The sequence below is a fragment of the Alosa pseudoharengus genome, unplaced genomic scaffold, assembly GCF_046254945.1.
Source record: "Alosa pseudoharengus isolate Yale_2024_CS ecotype anadromous, Long Island Sound unplaced genomic scaffold, YU_APseudo_1.1 YU_APseudo_1.1_scf_20, whole genome shotgun sequence".
Lineage (NCBI taxonomy): Eukaryota > Metazoa > Chordata > Actinopteri > Clupeiformes > Clupeidae > Alosa > Alosa pseudoharengus.
The window spans coordinates 19995689-20015494 of record NW_027468664.1 but is presented as its reverse complement, the minus strand read 5'-3'; the positions used below and the strand labels follow the sequence as shown (position 1 = coordinate 20015494).

The 19806-nt window shown below is 41.7% G+C and overlaps 1 protein-coding gene across 1 annotated transcript; it reads left to right on the top strand.

Annotated features, from left to right (window-relative positions):
- Positions 1-1339: 1339 nt before the first annotated feature.
- Positions 1340-15322, top strand: arl6ip6 (ADP-ribosylation factor-like 6 interacting protein 6). The gene is made up of 4 exons (XM_076296833.1): positions 1340-2022; positions 2169-2222; positions 2500-2632; positions 14019-15322. Exons 1-4 carry the CDS (start codon positions 1704-1706, stop codon positions 14110-14112), a joined length of 600 nt encoding a protein of 199 aa, XP_076152948.1. The 5' UTR covers positions 1340-1703; the 3' UTR covers positions 14113-15322.
- Positions 15323-19806: the final 4484 nt, after the last annotated feature.

Sequence of the window (19806 nt, the reverse complement as noted above, 5' to 3'; positions counted from 1 at the left end):
ACAATCTGTATAGTGATAGTGTATAGCAAAAATATAGGGTTAGTCAAGGATTGGTTAGGATTATGGTTGGTTAGGATTAGGTGCCTTAAAGTCGACGGTGGGGGTCCAAAAGACCATCAAGCGACTATGATAAGCATAGCCTATTGTCATGGTATTGAACTGAGTGATGGAATTTGCCTTATGTGAGGCAAAAATGTATTTGAAATCTCTAAATACAATCCCTCAAAGTATTTTGTTACAAACTACATTTGATTTTTTCCAATCCTGAAAAATACAAATGAGAAAATACACTAAAGTAATTAATACATATTTTAAATACATCTAATTAAAATACTGCCCATGTCTGGGTGAAGGCAGGTGGGGAGGTGAACGGCATGGGATGGATGGGAAAAGAAAAGCAGGCTATGATAGTAACATAAAGGGAACATGATAGCAAAATGGCGAGATAAATAAAAATGAGTGTAAAATGTGCAACTTCAATCTCACACAACAATGGGCAGAGCAGAAGCATCGACTGAGAGCATTGTGTCAAATAGTTCATTGTCTGGGTGCTATGAAAGAGAACACCATTCCCTGTGCCTGCTGGCACCTCGTTGAACATCCCCCTCTATACAGTCAGACTGGCACCATGCCATGAATTTCAGAGATAAAGGGAACACATTGATTCTGTGTTTATTACAAGCTCTTTCAGAGTGGGTTGTTGACTGTCAACTGTGTGAAGAAATATTCCACACAAGAAAAGACAATTTTCAATTAAGCTAATTTTACTGCCCTCTAGCCTTAAGGCTCACATCATAATCACCATCATTTCATGAAATCGAATTGAGTCTTAACTGTCAGCTGTTAAGTCATAATCATTTGAGAACGAGATTGAAGAAAATAAAACATTAACTGTGACAAAGCATATAATATGAAACAATGGCATTTCTGGGTCGTACAGCAAGTCGTCAGCATCCACTATCTTCAATATGATACAATAATGTAGGCCTAGGCCCACAAACATTAAAGCAATCAAAAGCATTTCGGTCAAGCAGGAAGACAGTTTAACTCCTTCAATTGATTACTATTTTAGGCTCTCAAATCAGTTGAAGGCCTTGCAAGATTATGAATATGCCATTTTAGTGGCCTATCATGGGGGAGACGAGGAAAAAAATGGGAGAAAACCTGGCGACCGCCCAACCACTTGCTATGGGCCTGCGTTTTCGGTTTTCATAAGTCTTTCTACATCCCAGGCTCTCTTTTTGATTGACAGTTACCAAGTCCAAAGAGTGTCCCGTCATCTCATGAACCTGTATGATTGTGATTGGTGAAAAGTACAACAGGCGGGGTTTCCCGTCGGACACGGAAGCCGAAGCCGCGGTGTTTTAAAAAGTTTGAACAAACTTTGCGACAACCTCAGAGGTTATATTTTTCGCATATGGCAAATTCGGTCAACCTTTTGAATGTATTTACACGGAAATGTCACTTTAGGTTAAACGTCCTAGCTGTTGTTTTATAGTCTTCTCACGTTCTGAATACTGAACCTTTTGCAGAGGTGCGTTTGGATTACATCCAGAAACTTCAGGTAGCGCTAGCAAAGATTGGGCAGGCGTTGCAGGCGGTCTTCGTTGGTGCCAGTTAGCTATTGTGACTAGGTAGGCTTAGTTTTATGACTGTGTAGTACAATTTCGACTTGTTTAGCTTTCTTGAGTCGCATCTCAGAAATGCCCCGTGTTGACAACGCTGGAGCGCCCGACGGTGGTGCCAGGTTGGCGACTGAGCCTTTAGCTCGAAGGCTAATGTTTGCGTACGGGTTAGACAAGGATGTAAGCAGCCATGAACTTGATCGAACAGACTTTAAGAGAGCTTCTCTCCACGAAACATCTCAGCAAGGAATGTCTATGTCAATTAAGTCATCTCCACAGCAAAAATACAAGAGCGACAGAAAGCAATGGCCCGCCCGTATACTATCAATACTCCTCTGCGTCATCGTTGTGTCTGTCATCGCGTTGTTTTTTGCCTTTATCTATGTTATTTTAAAAGGTAAGGAAATATTGTGAAGCCACTTATTTTGTCATTTTTCTTAAGAATACAGTTGCATTAACTTACAAACCAACACATAACCCAGGCTAGATTCTCTTTCTTTTTAATGCATAATAAACATTGTCATGTTTGTACTTGTTTTTCAGAGCTTAAAGCAGAAAAAATAATAAGAGAAGACGGAACAGAAGTCAGACTACTAGGTTTGTGAATTGGATTTTAATGATTGAGTATGCTTCATATTAATATAGCTTTTTAAGAAACGACGTTTCCCCTTGTTTCATTCTGTTATGTTCTCGTCAGCGGCTTGCCTGCAAGGAAACACAGGCACAAACTACTTTTGGTACAGTTGTTGGCTACTTTTAAGACTGTTGAAGTTTCGAACAATTAAAAAACACATGTATTTTGTCTTAAGTTCGTTTTCTAATGCCCACTGAATAGAAGCTGATGTGTACCTAACTATGTTGTTTATTTAAACAGGGTTTTGGAGTTTGTTGGTGCTCTCCTCATTGGCTGGGATCTCCTGTTGCAGCTTCTCCTGGACGCTTACCTACTTTGACTCCTATGACCCTGGCACGTTTCCTCCAACCTCCCTGTCTTCCTCAAGATTGAGGTGAGCATATACATATGGAGATCTAATTAAATATTATTTCCCTTTTTAAAATGTCAGCATACACTACACACTTCAGCATAAACACACACATTTGTGTTTAATGGTTTGTTTGTACTTGGTCAGTTGATCTGTTTATGTTGTTATGGTTTATGATTGGACTTCTTTTCACAGCTTGCTGTAGTTGTTTGTCCCCTCCTTATATATCCCAGAGTCATATATCTTGGGCTGTGCAGTGGGTCGGTCTGAATTTATTACGCTGTAACTAAGCAAGTCCCTTGTCTGTGACTGACCAAGGGAACTAAACACCATTTTTACGGAACATTGGGAGAGGGAGGGAGTGAGGGAGGCGGCGAGAGGAAAAAGGAAGGGCAGAGACCTTCCGCCTCTCGTCTACACTCTCTATGCCTATCCAGTCATTTTTTTTCTTCATTTCCGCCGTGTGCTTTCAGTGATGGTGTAGCATGTCCGATAGAATGAATCTCTCTCTTTTTTTTTTTCCTGGCGTGCCTGGTAGTGTTAGCCTTCCGATTTCAGTCAGTCCCACAGACACGCTTTGGCCCAGCGGAGAACAGAAAAGCAATTTCGCTGTAATTGGTTTTCATCTTTGGACCAGGCAGACGGACACGACAGAGCTGGCAAAGCTCTTCTGAAATTGGCCTGCTGTGGCTTCAGCTATGCTGCTGGGCTCGTTGCACATGCAAGCCAGCCCTACCCTACTTCCATAATATGATGCTTTAATGAGAGACCGAGCAATGGGCGTACATGGCTACATGCAAAGACACATAGATGTAGAAACGAAGAGTTTCAGTGGAGTTGGACATTAAGAAATGACGTTTGTTACCCTAAAGCAAGAGAGAAAGAAAAGGATAACTGGGGGGGGGAGTATCTTTATAGTCACTTGTTGTAATCCTCATTTTGTATAAACTTTTTTTCTGTTTTTAAGATGTGTGCATGTCGTCTAAATTGATTTAGAGCTAAATTGATCTTTTAACGAACACCATTGGCCTTCTGTTGACCTTTTCTACAATTTTCCTGCCATAGACAGGTTCCTTGGTAATCTCAGTTGATCCAACCTCTAATCTCACCAACCGAACACAAAACAGTCTAAGATACAAAATAAATTGGGACACAAATACAGTACTGTACCATTAACTTCTTTCAAAGCCACTTTTTGAGGTATGTTTTTTACAACTTTAGGTAGCCTCTGATTATTTTGGTGTAATATGGCCAGTCATGTTAAAGACAGACAATACTAGATCACTAGTCACTAGCTCATCATATCCGTGTTTAAAAAAAGAAACAGTAGTTGAGACCTTTGTCATGTAATGTGACCAAGCATGAATTTACATATACTGTAGTTCTGAAATATTTATGAAGAAACATGCTGACTGAAAAATAACTTGGCATAGTTGTGGTTCTACTGATCTTGTTTGTAACCAGCTAAAATTCCTAATGTTTCTTTAAGACTTTGACATTCATGACTCAAGCCTTATTCATGATGACAATGATGTTATGTAACCATGCACTACACTGGGAAAGTCATGCCCTCTTATTGTTTATTCATGTGGTCACTAATATGCTTTACAAATACTCTGATGTGTTCAACAAATAGAAACGGTCCTCAATACAATAAAATATTATGTTTTAAAGTTAGTAATGGCTAGATTAGCCCACTGATGGAGGCTATTATTGTTTAATTACAGTTTCATATGATCACCCCACAGTTCACCTGTTCACCAGTAGCGATCACTCTTTCATTAAGAAAGCAATTAGGTTTATTGGCAGTATGCTTAGACAGTTCAGAGCACAATGAACATGGATTAAGAGTGGTCTGTTGCTACCAGCCTATACTGTATTTTAACTTGCTTAGATTTTTTCTGGTATTATAGTGTAGAAATTGAGAATGCTAACAAAGAAACCATTCATTTGTCTTCACCGCCCTAATATATCAAGGTTTTTTAAGCGTAACTATGGAGTTGATTGGGCTCATGTTCTGTGTAGGATATGGCATCTATTTACCTGACTGGCATGTAGCCTTAGCTTTAGTAGCTCCTTCAACATTCTGGTTAGAGTAATATCCACAAAATATCCAGCACACACACACACACACACACAAACAGTAAGAGCCTTCCCTGATGTTATCATAAAGAGCTTTTGCCACTGTCTGTCCATCCATCATCTATTTCCTGTTATCCTGTGGCCCATCGCTCTTTTCCCATCGTGATTCGTACACAATTCCATTTGTCACCATTCTGGCTGTGAGCAGGAGCACATTGTATTGTATAGGCTGTGTTTCATGCTACAAGTGGCTATGATTTAGGGAAAAAATTGGCTACATGGGAAGAAAATTGGGTAGGGTAATGTTGGTCCGATAAACCTTTGTAGCTTGAGTTGTACTCAAGTGTTGGGAGTTACTTTGATGCTTTCAATTCCGCTTTTTGTTGCGTTCTATTTGAAATTGTCTCTTAAATTATTTGTAGAAGGAAATAGATAAAACTCTTGCTTACTTATACTGGAGTCAGAATCCTCCTATTTAAGGTACTTCAAAGTCAGTAGCCTACTCAAGTAATGAGAAGAATTACGGCTCCTACACACAGCTGCGTGCGTTGCAGTGCTGGAGACGCATCCCATTCACTTTACATGGGCTCACGTCATCCGTTGCCGAACTGTATTGTGGGTCCGTTGCGTCGCGTATCTCCTGTCGCTCGCGTTGAGAAGTTCAGCTGTTGCTGCACCGACAGACGGCACCGGCCAATCAAGCCAATCGACGGACGGCACCAACCAATCAAATTACGGTTATACTTCAAGTAATTTGCATGGCTACCGTCGGGAACACCCACTTGCATGCGTTGACGGAACGCAACTGTGTGTAGAAGCCATTAGGACTTGTCAAGTGAAAAATATATTGATGATTGCAGATTTTCTATTGAAGATGCCATAAACTTCTTCATAAATATCTGCATTCATTAATTAGCCATAAATGGATGAGGATAGTATGCATGTGAAATGAGCTTGGACTGACACAAAATGGAGACCTGCAAGTGGGTGTATTTCTCAGATATGATCTTTTTAGCGTGTCTTTAAGAGGACCACACTGCCTACCCTTTGTTTATCTGACCGAGCAGTTTCTGAGGCGGTTTGTCAGACACAGTGATAAGAGAGGACTGAAGTAATGACAGTGTTTTTCTCAGCTGAAGTCAAAATACTGCTTGAGTTGCCTTAGTAACAGAAAAAGGGGAACAGTAACGAGAGAGAGAGAGAGAGAGAGAGAGAATAACAATAACGGAAATGAAGAAAAAGAGGAAGAGTTTTCATTGCTGTGTCCCAATTGTTTTGACTGTTTGCCCCTTCCTTACCCCACCCCATTGGTCAGGACCTTCAGTGGCGTACATCTCTTATCCTAAAATGAATCCTCTCCACTACTTCAGTTCAGAGCCTGCAGTGCCGACGGTTAGCTCAGGCTCCCACGTCACTCGGAGTCTGAGCGTGCGGGCTGACAGCGGGTCCGGCCGCAGATCAGCGGGCATAGCTCTGAGGCACTGCGAGAGGTTGTTGGCAGGAGCACAGCAAGAGTGCGTTGCGGGGCCACGATGGCATTAGGCAGCTCCTGAAAGCAGCCCTCCTGACCTCCTCGAGGTGAGGAGATGAAACACTAAGTTTAATTAGCAGCTCTTCAGGCCCAGTGAAGCGGAGTTTTTTTTTCTTTCTTTTTTTTTTAGTTAAAAGAAGCTCTTTGGATCGGTAGTGCTGTAAAAAGGAAGCTGGCCAAGTAGAGAAGACTTATTTTTCTTCTTTCCTGACTTTCAGACAGTTGTTTGTGTTTGTGTGTGTCGGAGCACGTTTTGTTTGTTTATTGTACGGATTTTTACCTAATCTTCTGCGTCACCACCTACGCGGGAAGAGCTGGCTTGGCGGAAGCGACATCCATCACTGATTGGTGGTGGGTGTAATGCTGCGTCATGCTGAAACTACAACCAGTGAACAGGCAACAGCCGGAGCAACCCAGCCATCTAAGTTCCAGTTCCCCAGGCAGACCTCCACCCACCCTCTGCCCCTCGACACTACCCTCTCACTCTCCCAGAGTTCACTGAGTGGTTATCGACCCAGGTTTGGGATGGGCCACTATCGACCAACCCCCAGCCTTTACTCCACAGCGTAGTGTTGTGCTTATGAATGTTCCAGCCACTCCCCCGAAAAAAACACTGTTTGGGCGTGAAGTCCGGAAGCAGCTCGAACAGCCTGGTGTGCTTTTGTGTTTTTTATCGTTAGCCTCATAATATTAAATGATTGGTCTGGGATGGTTGGAAGGGACATGTTTATGTTTTTTCTTTTTTTGTGTGTGTAATGGTGAAATCTCAAATTGGTTGCTCTGTTTGAATAGTTTTATTGCTCTGGTGCTGCATAGACAAGCGTGCAAGTAGACTGTTGGCAATAAAGAAAATTGATTGTTTGATGAGGTCCATTGTGGCTGTGTTTCCACGGAAACCTACTGTTTTAAGGCCCATCAGTGGATAAGCGCCTCTATTAAGATTTTACTCTACCCCCCCCCCCCTTCTCTTTCATTCTTTCTTTTTCTCTTTCTTTTTCTCTTTCTTTTTCTCTTTCTTTTTCTCTTTCTTTCTCTTTCTCTCTCTCTCCTTTGACTCTTTCTCCCCTTCTCTCACGCATGCACACACACACTTGTAAATGGCTGGACCTTTAAACTCTAATGAAAGCTATTCATTCAGCTGACAGGTTTGCCCACTAGCCTCACAGAAATGAGAACTACAAATGAAACCAGATGAATTCTCCACATTATGTGAGGGCCTTGACACTTTGTCCCGTTTCCTGTGTGTGTAAATGTAGCCAAGCCTACGCACCCATCCAAGGATACTAACGGTTCCAATGTGTGCTTCTGAATTTATTTTCAATCTAGTTGGCTTGTTGCAATCAGATAGAGAGTGTGTGCGTGTTTGGGCACAAAGGCGGGTGTACCCCCACCCCGCCCTTAGAGCATGTCCTGTTCTTGGTTGGCCTCTCGTCCGATATACCCACACAAAAACAGAGTCACACAATTGCAGGTCAAAGGTGGATGCACCCTGCTCTCAAGCCAGTGGAATTTTCCTGCACATGTCCACCCAGTTCACATGTGACCTTCCACCACTGGTCTAGGATCAGTGGAACTGTGTCTATCGATAATGCTTAGTGTTCGTTAGAACTCTCCAAGCTGCGCTAGAAAAACACAGCAGGGCCTTGCCTGTATCTTCCTAACAGGTAACGATTCCTGGAGATTCCCCAGAGATTCTGCTTGTTGCGTGTGTCTGCTGCCGTTTAAAGACCTCGTTCAGCTGGAGGCTGCAGGCAGCGCTAAAGGCACAGTGGTGGTCTGTTCGTAAATCTGTAACGATGTGTTTGTGTGCCTCTGCACACATGTATAGATCAGTCTCCCTATAGTGTGTGTGTGTGTGTGCACGTACGCATGTCATGGTGCAGCAGAAAGTCTAATAATCCTGTGTGGGGAATCGATATGTATTGCCCCCCCCCCCCCCCCCCTCTTCCTGTTCACTCCATTTGGTTCCCCTAATGTGGCCTGATGGCTTGATGGCCGAGTAGAACTAGAGCATAGGGACTCCAGGCAGCTATCAGAGAGGCCTGGGCGTGGATAGGTTTAGACATGGGCACATAATGGAAAAGTGCATTGGATAATGCAGACACATTAAAAAACATTTTATTGACGTTCATGAAAATGTAGAGTTTAATTTGGCCTGTATTATTTCAGAGCAGAGTGCAGCTGTCAGTGCATTAGTTTGCCTTCTTCCTCTGAAGGACTGTTTGTGTCATTATAAGTCATCATTGATAACACACAGGACAAGTTGTGACCAAGACCAGGTTAACAAGCATTTCACTGATAAGAAAAGAGCATTATAATGCTGTGTACTGTCCTTCAAAATCATCCCTCTTGTGGGAGCTTTCATTGACACATTTTATATGGAGGGAGTAGCAGCACCAGTGTCTTTCACATAAAAATGTTTTACATTGTCATTTAGCAGACACACTCATTCATTGTGCCTTACAGAGAACCAGTTACAGGGAGCAACTTGGGGTTAAATGCCTTACTCAGAGAGCACAAAAGTGCCAGTCCTTGCAAACAGCCCTTGCATTTGGCTGACAGCCCTGGCGATCGAACTTGCAACCTCCTAATGTGCCATTTGTAAGCCCAGATCCCTAAAAACAGCTGACCAACAACCCCCAAACCCATAAGGCTAGCTCCACCCCACCCCCACCACCACCAGTGTCCTCACCACAGACAGGCCCAATGCTGCCTTCAAGTCCATGTCCTAAGATCCACTCACGACCCTTTGACCCAGATACTGTATTTTCCAGACTATAAGTCGCACTTTTTTTCATAGTTTGGCTGGCCCTGCGACTTATAGTCAGGTGTGACTTATATATGAAAAAAATATACAATTGAACATGTTTTTAAATGTTAATTCATATTAACTGACATGAACCCTACATGAAACATTACTGTCTAGCGCTCTCAAATGCACAAGTTCTGTGCACTTTCAGTCAGAGATTAGTGGTAGCGCAATGCCTGAAGCACACGTGCATACCTAAATCCTCAAATTATGGGGGATTCTATTTATAGCCGGGCCTCAGATTCGGACAAATAAAGGCCAGTAATAATTTTGTTTCAATGTAACTCATAAAAGAGCTCTTCTTAATATTTTATATTGTTGGTTGGTTTAATATTGTTGCCAATGAAAAGTCATTGTCTTACACCACGAGTCTCTAACACCTTGCTCTCAAGCTACCAGTTGCATGCCGCCCCCTTCTGAGCTTGCTAGAGGCTGAAGCAGTAACCTACATTTAAACACAATTGTTGCTGCCATCAGCCTACGAATTTCATAAAAAAGCAAATCATGCAGAATTAAAAAAAAAAAACTAAATTTAGGCTATCGTAGACCTCTTTGGCTATACGGAATAAGGTTTCCATTTCAGCACAATACACGTTCCATGAATAAATGAAAGCGGATGCCTTATCTCGCAATAAGCGGATGGAAATCCCAACACCCTTTCATACATGAACCATCAAATACCCCACAGATTTCAGTGGCCATCAGTCCCGATATTTAGCAATATCAAACAGTACAAGCCATGCCACAAATAAAGGTGCTGTGCTTTGCGCAGCCTATAAAAGTCCCCCGCCAAGGGTGGCCAGGATTTAAGATAGTCTGTCTCCTAAACATTAGAGAGAGAGAGAGAGCGAGAGAGAGAGAGACACCCGCAAAGTGGTCCTGCGTGCATGGGGTTCAATTGAAGTCAGAGTTGGTCCATCCAGCCAATAGTCACGCTTTCAGGCCGCTCCATTATTAGATTAATGTTATCAGACAGCGCTGTAACATGTGTGGGAATTTCTCTCATTATGATGGAGTTGTGGGACTTTTATTATTATCCTCAATACTTAATAACTTATGCGCAATACCCGCAATCCCGCGCTGAAATTTAGGCCCTGGTTTTATGCGCATATTTTTTTCTCGGAGGTGGCCAGGAGGTGGCCAGTATTTCTTCTGCTGCCAGCTTGTGCCAATATATCGTCCAAAATGCTTGCTTGCATTGCATTCTCCACATTTTTAGCTAAATTTTCATGTACCACATCAGCATTTTTGATCAGTAAATCTTTTGTAAATTGCTTTACAATTAGCGCGGGCACTCGTCAGCAGCCTTCGGCTTGCCTCTTGCCGCTATTCACTCCTTCGTCTTCATTAACATTCTCAATATTTTTGGCCTTTATGTGTCCAGTTACATCCGTCTGTTCTTGGTCTTGGATTTTGTGAAATAAATTTCTAAATATCACCTGCTTGCTGCAGCTTTGGTCTGCACTAGTGTTGCACGGTGTATCGATACTAAAAAGGTATCGCGATGCCTTCACGCAAAAAACGATACGATTTCAGACGTTTTTAGAATCGATACTTTATTAAAATAATAACGTTCTGTGTCTGTGTGAACTGCTGTTCTCACTGCTCCTTTCACGCATCTAGGCAAGTGGGCGTGTCAAGCAGGCAGCTCTGAGTGAGTGAGTGCGCAGCCAACGTCATAGTTCTTTGCCGACAGTTCTAGGCCTTGTGGATAAAACAAAAGGTGCAGTGAAATCTGCAACTATTTCGGATACATCGCGAATTAAGGCAAGCCATCAGGTACACAAAGTCATTTAAAAGCAGTAGGCTACGCATGGAACTTGGCAAAACACCTCGCAGACATATCCCAACATTTTTAAAGAGTTCAAAGAACGACAGGTTAACGAATATGCTATAGAAAACACGACTACATGGTTAGTGCCAAGTTCTTCTCTTATGTTTTAGTCTAGCCTAAGTGAAACGAGTATGGTTCTCTGGGATAAAGCGAACCTTCCTTCATCAATGAATTTTGACGAGACATAACGAGCTGTAATCATAGGGTGCTAACGTGATGAAAGCGCAATGTTCACGCCAGAATAACATTACCATAACTTGTAAACGATCTATTTCATGTTCGGTCAGTAGCCTACTACTGGTAATATTTGTCATGGCATGTAGACTGCAATTTGTTCAATAATTATTGCCCAGATGTAGGATAGGCTACCCGAAATGCGCTAATTAAAGCCCACAGCATAATACCACCAAAGCGTGTTGAGTCCTAATAATAATAGCGGCGTATTGTTACAGTACGTGTTAGCAAATCATGTTATCAAAGAAATAGACGTAATGTAGTAATGCACACAGATATATTGCAACAGGTAATGGTGTAGGCCTATCTGACGAAGACCTGAGTGGTTGGAACGTCGTACTTGTACACTGGGCGCAAAGAAGACTATCCTCACATTTTCCCCTTTGCAACTGTCAAAGAAATCCCATGAACACGGGAAGGCCTAGGGTAGCCTATACTGTACATCAGATGGCCTAAAGATTAGGCCCCTCTGCATAGTATTCAGTGATTTGCATGCAGTAATTTGAACACTGACCTTGATCTAGCCTAGTTTGGCTATTTAAAGCTACTTTATTGCCAAAACACAACACAATGTAAATTAACTATAACAAACAATAAAGGACTTAATCACAGAAAGTAGGCCTACTATTTTACAGACTATAAAAAAATAATCATTATGTAGGAAGTTTAGAAGTTTAGAACCCAGAATTGACCTACACACTACAAAAGTGCACCAAATTTAACACAAATGACTCAATACACTTGGAGGAGGTATGAGTCCTTTCTTCTCCAGATATCTTAGGATTTCGCCGTAGTATCGTTTTAGTATCGAGCATCGTGATATTTATGGCAGGTATCGTATCGAAGTCATAATTTTGGTATCGTGACAACACTAGTCTGCACGTCCTATTAAAACCGGTCTGTGCACGTCCTTTTAAAACCGTCTATTTCTCTCTCGTGAGCATTTAATCTGTTGCCAGCTTGTGACTCCACATTGCCCAAAATGCTTGATTGCATTGCATTCTCCACATTTTTAGCTAAATTTTCATGTGCTATATCAGCTTTTTTGTTGAGTGAATCTTTTGTAAATTGCTTTACAATTACCTTCGGGCCTATAGGTCTATGGCTGGCTTGCTTCGGTCACGTCCTTTTAAAACCATCTTTTTCTCTCTCATGAACATTTAATCTGCTGCCAGCTTGTGACTCCACATTGCCCAAAATGCTTGATTGCATTGTATTATCTACATTTTATCTTAATTTTGGTGTACCACATGGCATTTTCTTTCAGTGAATCTTTTGCTTTACAGTTAGACCTTCCAGCCCTCCTCTTGGCTGCCTTCACTCCTTCATCTTCATTAACATTAATCTTTTTGGCCTCAATAGTCCAGTTACATAGTCTCTGTTTTTGGTTTTGGATTTTGTGAAATACATTTCTAAATAAATGCGACTTATAGTCCAGTGCGACTTATATATGTTTTTTTCCTGTTCATGAGCATTTTTTGACTAATGCGACTTATACTCCGGAGCGACTTATAGTCCGGAAAATACGGTAGATCTGGTCCAAATGTAATGGCCTCTTCCTTGGAAATTGCTCCACCCGTCCTTCAAGGTTTATGAAATTTGACGGAGAGACAAACAAACAAAGCCACTAACTGTAATGATAACCTAACCACTTATCATAAACACATCTGTTAAAGGTACAGACACGGATTTTGTGTTAGTTTGTGTTTAAATTTATTAGCTGACGCTTTTGTGCAAAAGACTGTACATTATACTTTAACCAAGAACCAAACTAAACACACCCGAGAGGCAGCTCACCCCACCTTCAGTATTCCCAGAGAAATTCCACGCAGGGTTTCGTATTTGTTTGGGGGACAGGCTGCTCCACTTTGTTTCCATTTTTCGGAGCTTTGGCTGCCTACAGAGACCGGATTTTTTACAGTGTACTCACACAATGGGCAGCTGGAGGTCGTGAGGAGATGATTGCTGAATTTGACAACAAATGGGCTTGAAATCACGTAAAATCCCTGACTGCACTTTTAACACTTTTTTTATGGTTTGCTTTGTCAAAATAAAATATTACAGAGAGGTGTTGGGTGTTAGAGATGGATCAGTGGTTAGTCAGTAAATTAGCATTTTGCGTCTAGTTAATTTTTCTATTCATAAAATACACTTCCATACACATTTAATAGACGGCATGATTTATTAATAGCTTCCATCCTTTGCATTTTTTTTTTAGTAGTGACACACCAATCAATGTTATAACTTGGAAACGTTCTCACTAGTAATTACAACTTTCTGCAATGAGTCATGTGCTCAGAACTTGTAATTACAATATTTCCACAAAAGGATGAAGGCCACCTAGATTTGAGTCTTTCCTCTGCCCATTCCTTGGCCCTCCCTCCTCATTTTTCTCCTATTCATTGTAGTAATCTCTGATGTAATCTCTGCTATCCTATCTTATACGTGCTTAAAAGCCCAACAGTAAACTTTATGCATGTTTTCTACAGGTGGACTAATGAGGATGGCTTTTCCCTAAGGTTCACAGTATGATTGCAGATGTTTATCTTTGCACACAAATTGTGGCAAGCCATGCATCGTTTGTTGAAGTGTTGATCAATAAATAAAAACTAATTATATGAGCCACAGGTGGTACCCAGTGTGGGTTTTTTTCATACTCGGATATTGTAATAACAGATTTGTCTGAAGTAGGGTAACTTATGCTACCTCCCGACCGTTGCGCTCCTCAGACATTGCTTTCGCAGGTAGGAGTGCAACCCTTTTCGTCGGTTTTAGACAAATTGGGTATCTGCTTAGTGCCAAACCCAGTACCTTTAAAAATGAACGAAAAGACGAATTCCTACATTGTGTTACTCTAATCAGTCCTCCATTTTCTTTCCCACCCATTCACTGTGTCTGTTGTCTTGTACTGTGTTTGCAGGCGAATGACTGGACACTCCTTTCATATGGGATACAGTGTGGCTATTCTCAATGGCATTGTTGCAGCATTCACAGCCATGTGGTGTCTCTCCTGATGCCCAGGCAACGTCACTCTGCTTTACCACAACCCCTTGCTACGCCAGTGCAGTGATTGTATAAAGTGCCTTCTAGCGGCTTAAGTAACCACAGTGTTTGTTTTATTAAGTGCCTTTAGAATGTAATGTTGAATGTTGTTGAACACTGATCCTATGAGAATCACCTATATGTGTGTGAGTGTGTGTGTGTCAGGATAATTCATCCTGTGTACATATAATCAGGTTTTTTAAATTGAAAGTGTTCATTTTTAGTTGTGTAGTTGCAATGACAAGCCTGTACTTTGTTTAAGAAGTGACATGCAAAATGAGAAGCTTAGGACTGATTTCTCTCATGATGTTGTTGTATTAGGATGAATATAATTAAGTGTAGTTTAAAATGCTGTGTAATTTGCATTCTCAGTATTTTCATGTACTCCTTTGATGTGTAATGCTGCTCTTTGTGATTTATTTGTTTGCACAAAATCCTCAAACATTTGCTTTTAAAAAGGGCATCTCTCTCTCTCTCTCTCTCTCTAATGCTTCGGGATGATTGTTAAGTAATGAATTATGTTTTCCTGTTTTGCGGCCACTGAGTCGAGCTTTAATGGCATTTAATGACTACTAAGTGATCTTACCAAGCTGTAATCGGGAGCAGAGAGTACAGCAGAGCTAGGGACGGGGGGGGGGATAGAGCAGAGAACATCTCAATGTGGTAGTGAGTGTCCCTGGGGGCATGGCAACAGACTGTTTAAGTGTGAATTCAGTGTGGTATTCTCATAACCATACAGCCAACATTCTCTCTCTCTCTCTCTCTCTCTCTCTCTCTCCCTCTCTCTCTCTCTCTCACACACACACACACACACACTCATCCGAGGACTTTTCACTTTGTCTTAAAGTAGAGTGGCCCCCCTAGCTACTCGTTTGAGCAGAGCAAAATCTCTGTGCTGTTAATTGAGTTATCTCCTAGACACCATTTCCCACTCTCCCTGACTGAAAGGGAGAGAGAGCGAAAGAAAGAGGGCACTGTATAAATTATTGGTGTGGGGTCGAGATGGGGCTTGCTGTTTTCTCCTCTGATTTGATTCTCAGCTAAACTAAATCCCTGGTGTTACCCATCTAGCGGCGCAGGTTTTTATTTCATCATAGGATTGACATGTATATGCTACAGGCAATTATCAGGATGCATTTGTTTTGCCTTTCAAATAAAGAACCAACAGTGTAATGAATGTGTACCTCGCTTCCTACTTTATTTTGTATCTCTGTTCTAAATTTCATCTTTAAATGTATGTTTATTTTTGTATCTCATAGCACATCTCCACATGTTAAAATCTATAAAGACGTCTTCACAGAAACACACAGTCTTCAGACAGGCATACACTCGAGTAATCTTCAGTGTGTGTCTGTGTGCATGCTTTCTACAGTGTGCAACCAGTGTGCCCGTCATGCCTCACTGAGCTTAAATGAGTCTAGTTTACCTGCAGGAAGAAGACCAGTGATTAGCACAGCCTGTCCCATCCCACATGTCCCCTCTCTCTCTCAGCACCAGGTAGTTCGACCGGCACACCTCTCCCTCTCCTCATCCGCACGTGCCACAGTGGCGGCGTGTTTTTCCTGCTCTATGAAAGACTAGACAGGGAGGTACATGGAGAGAGACTGTGTGTACCCTTTTGTGATGGTTACAAGTAAGAGAGAAACATCTTTGTGTTGGAGCCCCTCTTTTTCAGGCGAAGTGAAGATGTAGAGTTCAGTGACACATTTTTTGTGTCGTAGGGTTGGCTGCACCAACACCCAAACGTTCTGTAGGCTACAGTATATGAGATGTTGAAGGAGAATGGTTGGTGTATGTGTGTCTGGCTCTCTTACTGGATTTTCATTCAGTTTGGTCTCTGGCTTTGATCTGTGAGCATTTTCCCAGACCTGGCTGTCAAGAGGGTGAAACTGTGCCTAGGGAGTCAGGCTGACACACACAGACGTACACATTTAGATTGCAAAAAGCAACGGGCTAAAACATTACAACACGCTCGCACTTGTGTATGAAGGCTCTGCCCTTTGTGTCATGGAATACTTTAGGGTAGGCGTTAGAAATGCAGAAGAATAGGAGATTAAGTATAATATTTCACTGCAAAATTCCAAGCCCGAAGCAGCATTCTTAAGCTGTAAAGATGCATCATGCAGAAGCGGTAAAGTTGCTCTCTGCTCTCATTAGATATGACGTTGATGGTCTTCACTCCATGATGTGGTGTTCTAATGAGGATGAAAATGTCATCCTCGCCAGCTCCCACTGCTGATATAATGAGGCTGGGGGTCGTTGAGGAAGGGTCACAGTGTGTACAGATGTCAATCACACACACACACAATGTGTCAAACTCAAACCTACCTCTGTAGGCTATGTGTGTGTGTGTGTGAGAGAGAGAGAGACAGCCATTGAGTGGTGACTTCACACTGATACTCGTCTGCCTTTCCAACCTGCCAGTCACACTTTAAAGTAAATAGATAAGTGAATAAACCATCACAAGGACAACGCCGTGGCACCCGTGTGAAAAAAAAACAGTCCTCGTTCGACTCGCTGCGGCCTATCCTTTCAGCCAGAGGCGGATGCGGAGCCGGGCTGTGAGGGAGAGCAGAGCGGAGCAGAGGGCAGTGCGAAGGGCAGTCGATAATGAGAGCATCCCAGCACATTATTATTTGCGCCCCTGGGCCGCATTTTGTGGAAAGTATTCAGACGCTGACCTCGCGGAGCATCGCCACACTGTACGAACCCACGAGGGAAGACAGAGAGACACCACATGCTGCAGGGAGGTTTGAGATGAGAAACTGTGGACGAATGAAAGGAGTAGCAGGCAATGGAGTCAGGAGATTAGCATTGGGAAATAGAATATATGATACAGTGATGACATTATGGAAATGAGCAGACTTGTTTGAGACAAAAGGCTGATGGAAGCCTGTGGGACATTGTTATCATTGTGCTTCATACAGGATGATGTTTATGAAAATCTTTTTTGTGATATGAGTGGCACAGTGTTTGTATTAGGCCAGTGTCTCCCCAGGGAGGATGTCTGTTTAATTGATTGATCTTTCATAAAATGTTATCCTGCCCGGGGACTCTGTGTCTCACGTGTCCCTTCCATTACATCATCCGCTGGTCTGGCCGGTCGTTAGGCCTACTATTGATAAGCTGGTGCAGTTATGAAACCATTTCTGTTCACACAAAACGTTTATCAACTGGCATGCTTTGTTTTTTGTTTTTGTTTTGAGGCGTTGTGTGGCGGTCATACCAGGTTAACCCTATCATGTCTGGGTAGGGTTTTGGAATTTTTCACTTTTCAGGCATTCTGAGATCTGTGCCCTTTAAATGATTTAGGACTTTCAAAGTGCAACTCTGGTTACAATAACGTTCCAGTTTGGATGTAGTTTGGTTAACAATGAAGAAGGCCGTGGATTTCTGTTTTACTTGAGGAAATTCTTCATTGCCACCTACATTTAAAGCAACATTTTGCAATATCACCCTCTTTTTCAGTCCATCTGCATGAGAGTGTAGCAGCTGGCAAGACAACAGATTCTAACAATCTAATGTGCACATGAGCATATGGTCATTCAGCCACCTTTATGAACTAAATGATTACCTTTGCCTGTGGACACATCTGTTTCCAAACTCAAGAACCTTGAGTCATGACTCTATGCTCCATGAGCCTCTAAACTCTTTTTTCAATGACAATCATCAAGGTTGAAATTATGAAGCCAAGGTATTCTCCTGCAGTTATTATTATGTGTCAAGCTCAGCTTTTTGAGTGTCTCCACACACACTCGTAGCATGAATCGCCTTGTGTCAAAAAGCAGTTCTGTTTCGATGTTTCATTCTCTTATTGGGAAAAGCACCAGGGACCTACATTCTCGCTCAGCCATACAAGGAGCCCAGGCATCGAGCTAAAGGCTTGCTGCAATTTCCTCCTGCTCTGTCTGCTCCTTTTTTCACTCTGGTTGTGCTGGAAATGTTGCTATACAAGCCTAGTAAAAAATAGTGATGTATGTTGCTTGGATACTGGCAAAGATGGGATAAAAATATCTGTTGTTAGATTTAGGCTAGTTGGAGTTTCTTTTTCCAGAAATGTACACATAAAAGCTTGTGCATAACCTTATATTAGCATATTTCTCCATCACTGTCTTTTTCTCTTACATACATAGACTGTTTGTTAGTGTTCGCCCTGTGATTGACACAGTTCATTGCTTTACTTTTGCCTCTTTTGGCAGTGTAATGCCAAAAGTAGCTGTTTTTACATATTAGGGCTGATATTAGGGTTTATTTACAAGAGTCAATTATTAAGGTATATTTACACGAGAACCTACAGCTGTAAAATATTTTCTCTCTCAATCAATGTAAGGTGATAAGCTTATTATATTGATATTTATTTGTTCTATTATTATTTTATTTTGTTTTATCATTGATACTTATAACAAATATGTTTCCATCAGTGATCAATAAAGTACATAACATTCTATGTACCAATGAATTCATAGTATATGACAAAATGATCTGTCTACAGTCCATTCATTTACATATTATTTCTCCTTATTCATCTACATCAAAATGGAGACATGCTGTTATCTATGCAGAGGAATATATGCTTTATAAAATATATAACATTGGCAAGTGTGTGTGCAAAAGATGTGTGTGCCTAAGTGTGTGTGTGAGAGAGATGTGCATGCCTCACACATTCTTTGCCACAGCTGGCGTGACTGATAGTGTGTGTGTTCAGTCGCCCAGTGTTGTGTGTCTGGTAAACAGTGAGCTTACTGGGAGAGCCACCTCTCTCTCTCTCTAAATGTCTGACCACGGACGACCCTCAGAATGACGCACTCTCACCCCCGCTCCGCTCGGCCTGTCTGTTTATCACAGACACATCTGCTTCTCTGTGATCCTGGAATCTATCTTCTGGAAGTTTTAATAATCTTAGAGAATACTGTAAGCTTGTCTGTGTATAAGGGTGGAAAGCTGTTAAGGTTTTCCCCTCAAAACTACTCGCCAAGGTAGCCACACTTGACATGCCATTTAAAATGTACAAGTTGTATTATATGCTTTTAAATATTTTCCCCATGCAGACATATGATTGATTGTTTTTCATCAGTGATGCTTAGGAATTCAGAGAGAAAACCTTACTAATAATTAGAAATATATATATGAAAAAAAATATATGCTGTAGCAGAAACTCAAATTCTTCACATAAAAAAAACAAAGGCTTCACCTCTGTGTTCCACTGTCGTTCAACTAAACTCTCTCTGTAGGTCCACATAGATGGACAATGTGTAGGGGTTGATGGATGACACAATTAAACCAGTGCCATAATGAACCATAATTCAATAACACTAAGGGCTGCCTCTGGTTATGGTTGCATGCTATTATTGCCATGCAGAGTTTTATTTTAAGCAACAATCTTTCGCCACGAGGACAGTCATTGGTAGCAGCCCAGGAGATGTAACTACATTTGGCAAGTTGCCGTGGTCACTAATGTCATTTTTACTCTGGCCTACCTCACTCCCCTCTCTTGTCAGACTGCCTGTCCCTGTGTGTGGGGGTTGGGTGTATGGGGAAAATGTGTGCAGAAAATTTTGATTGCATGCAGTGATGTTTGGAACAGAAAGAAATCAGGTGTTGACAAATTGGCAAAAAAAAAACCTTAATCACTAGTTATCATATGATCTGAGATTAATCTATTTCCT

Excerpts from the sequence above, each read along its gene's own strand:
- arl6ip6 (XM_076296833.1), top strand. The coding sequence starts at position 1,704 with ATGCCCCGTGTTGACAACGCTGGAGCGCCCGACGGTGGTGCCAGGTTG. Across the intron at positions 2,023-2,168 it reads TATCTATGTTATTTTAAAAG|AGCTTAAAGCAGAAAAAATA; the intron begins GTAAGGAAATAT and ends CTTGTTTTTCAG. Across the intron at positions 2,633-14,018 it reads CTGTCTTCCTCAAGATTGAG|GCGAATGACTGGACACTCCT; the intron begins GTGAGCATATAC and ends CTGTGTTTGCAG.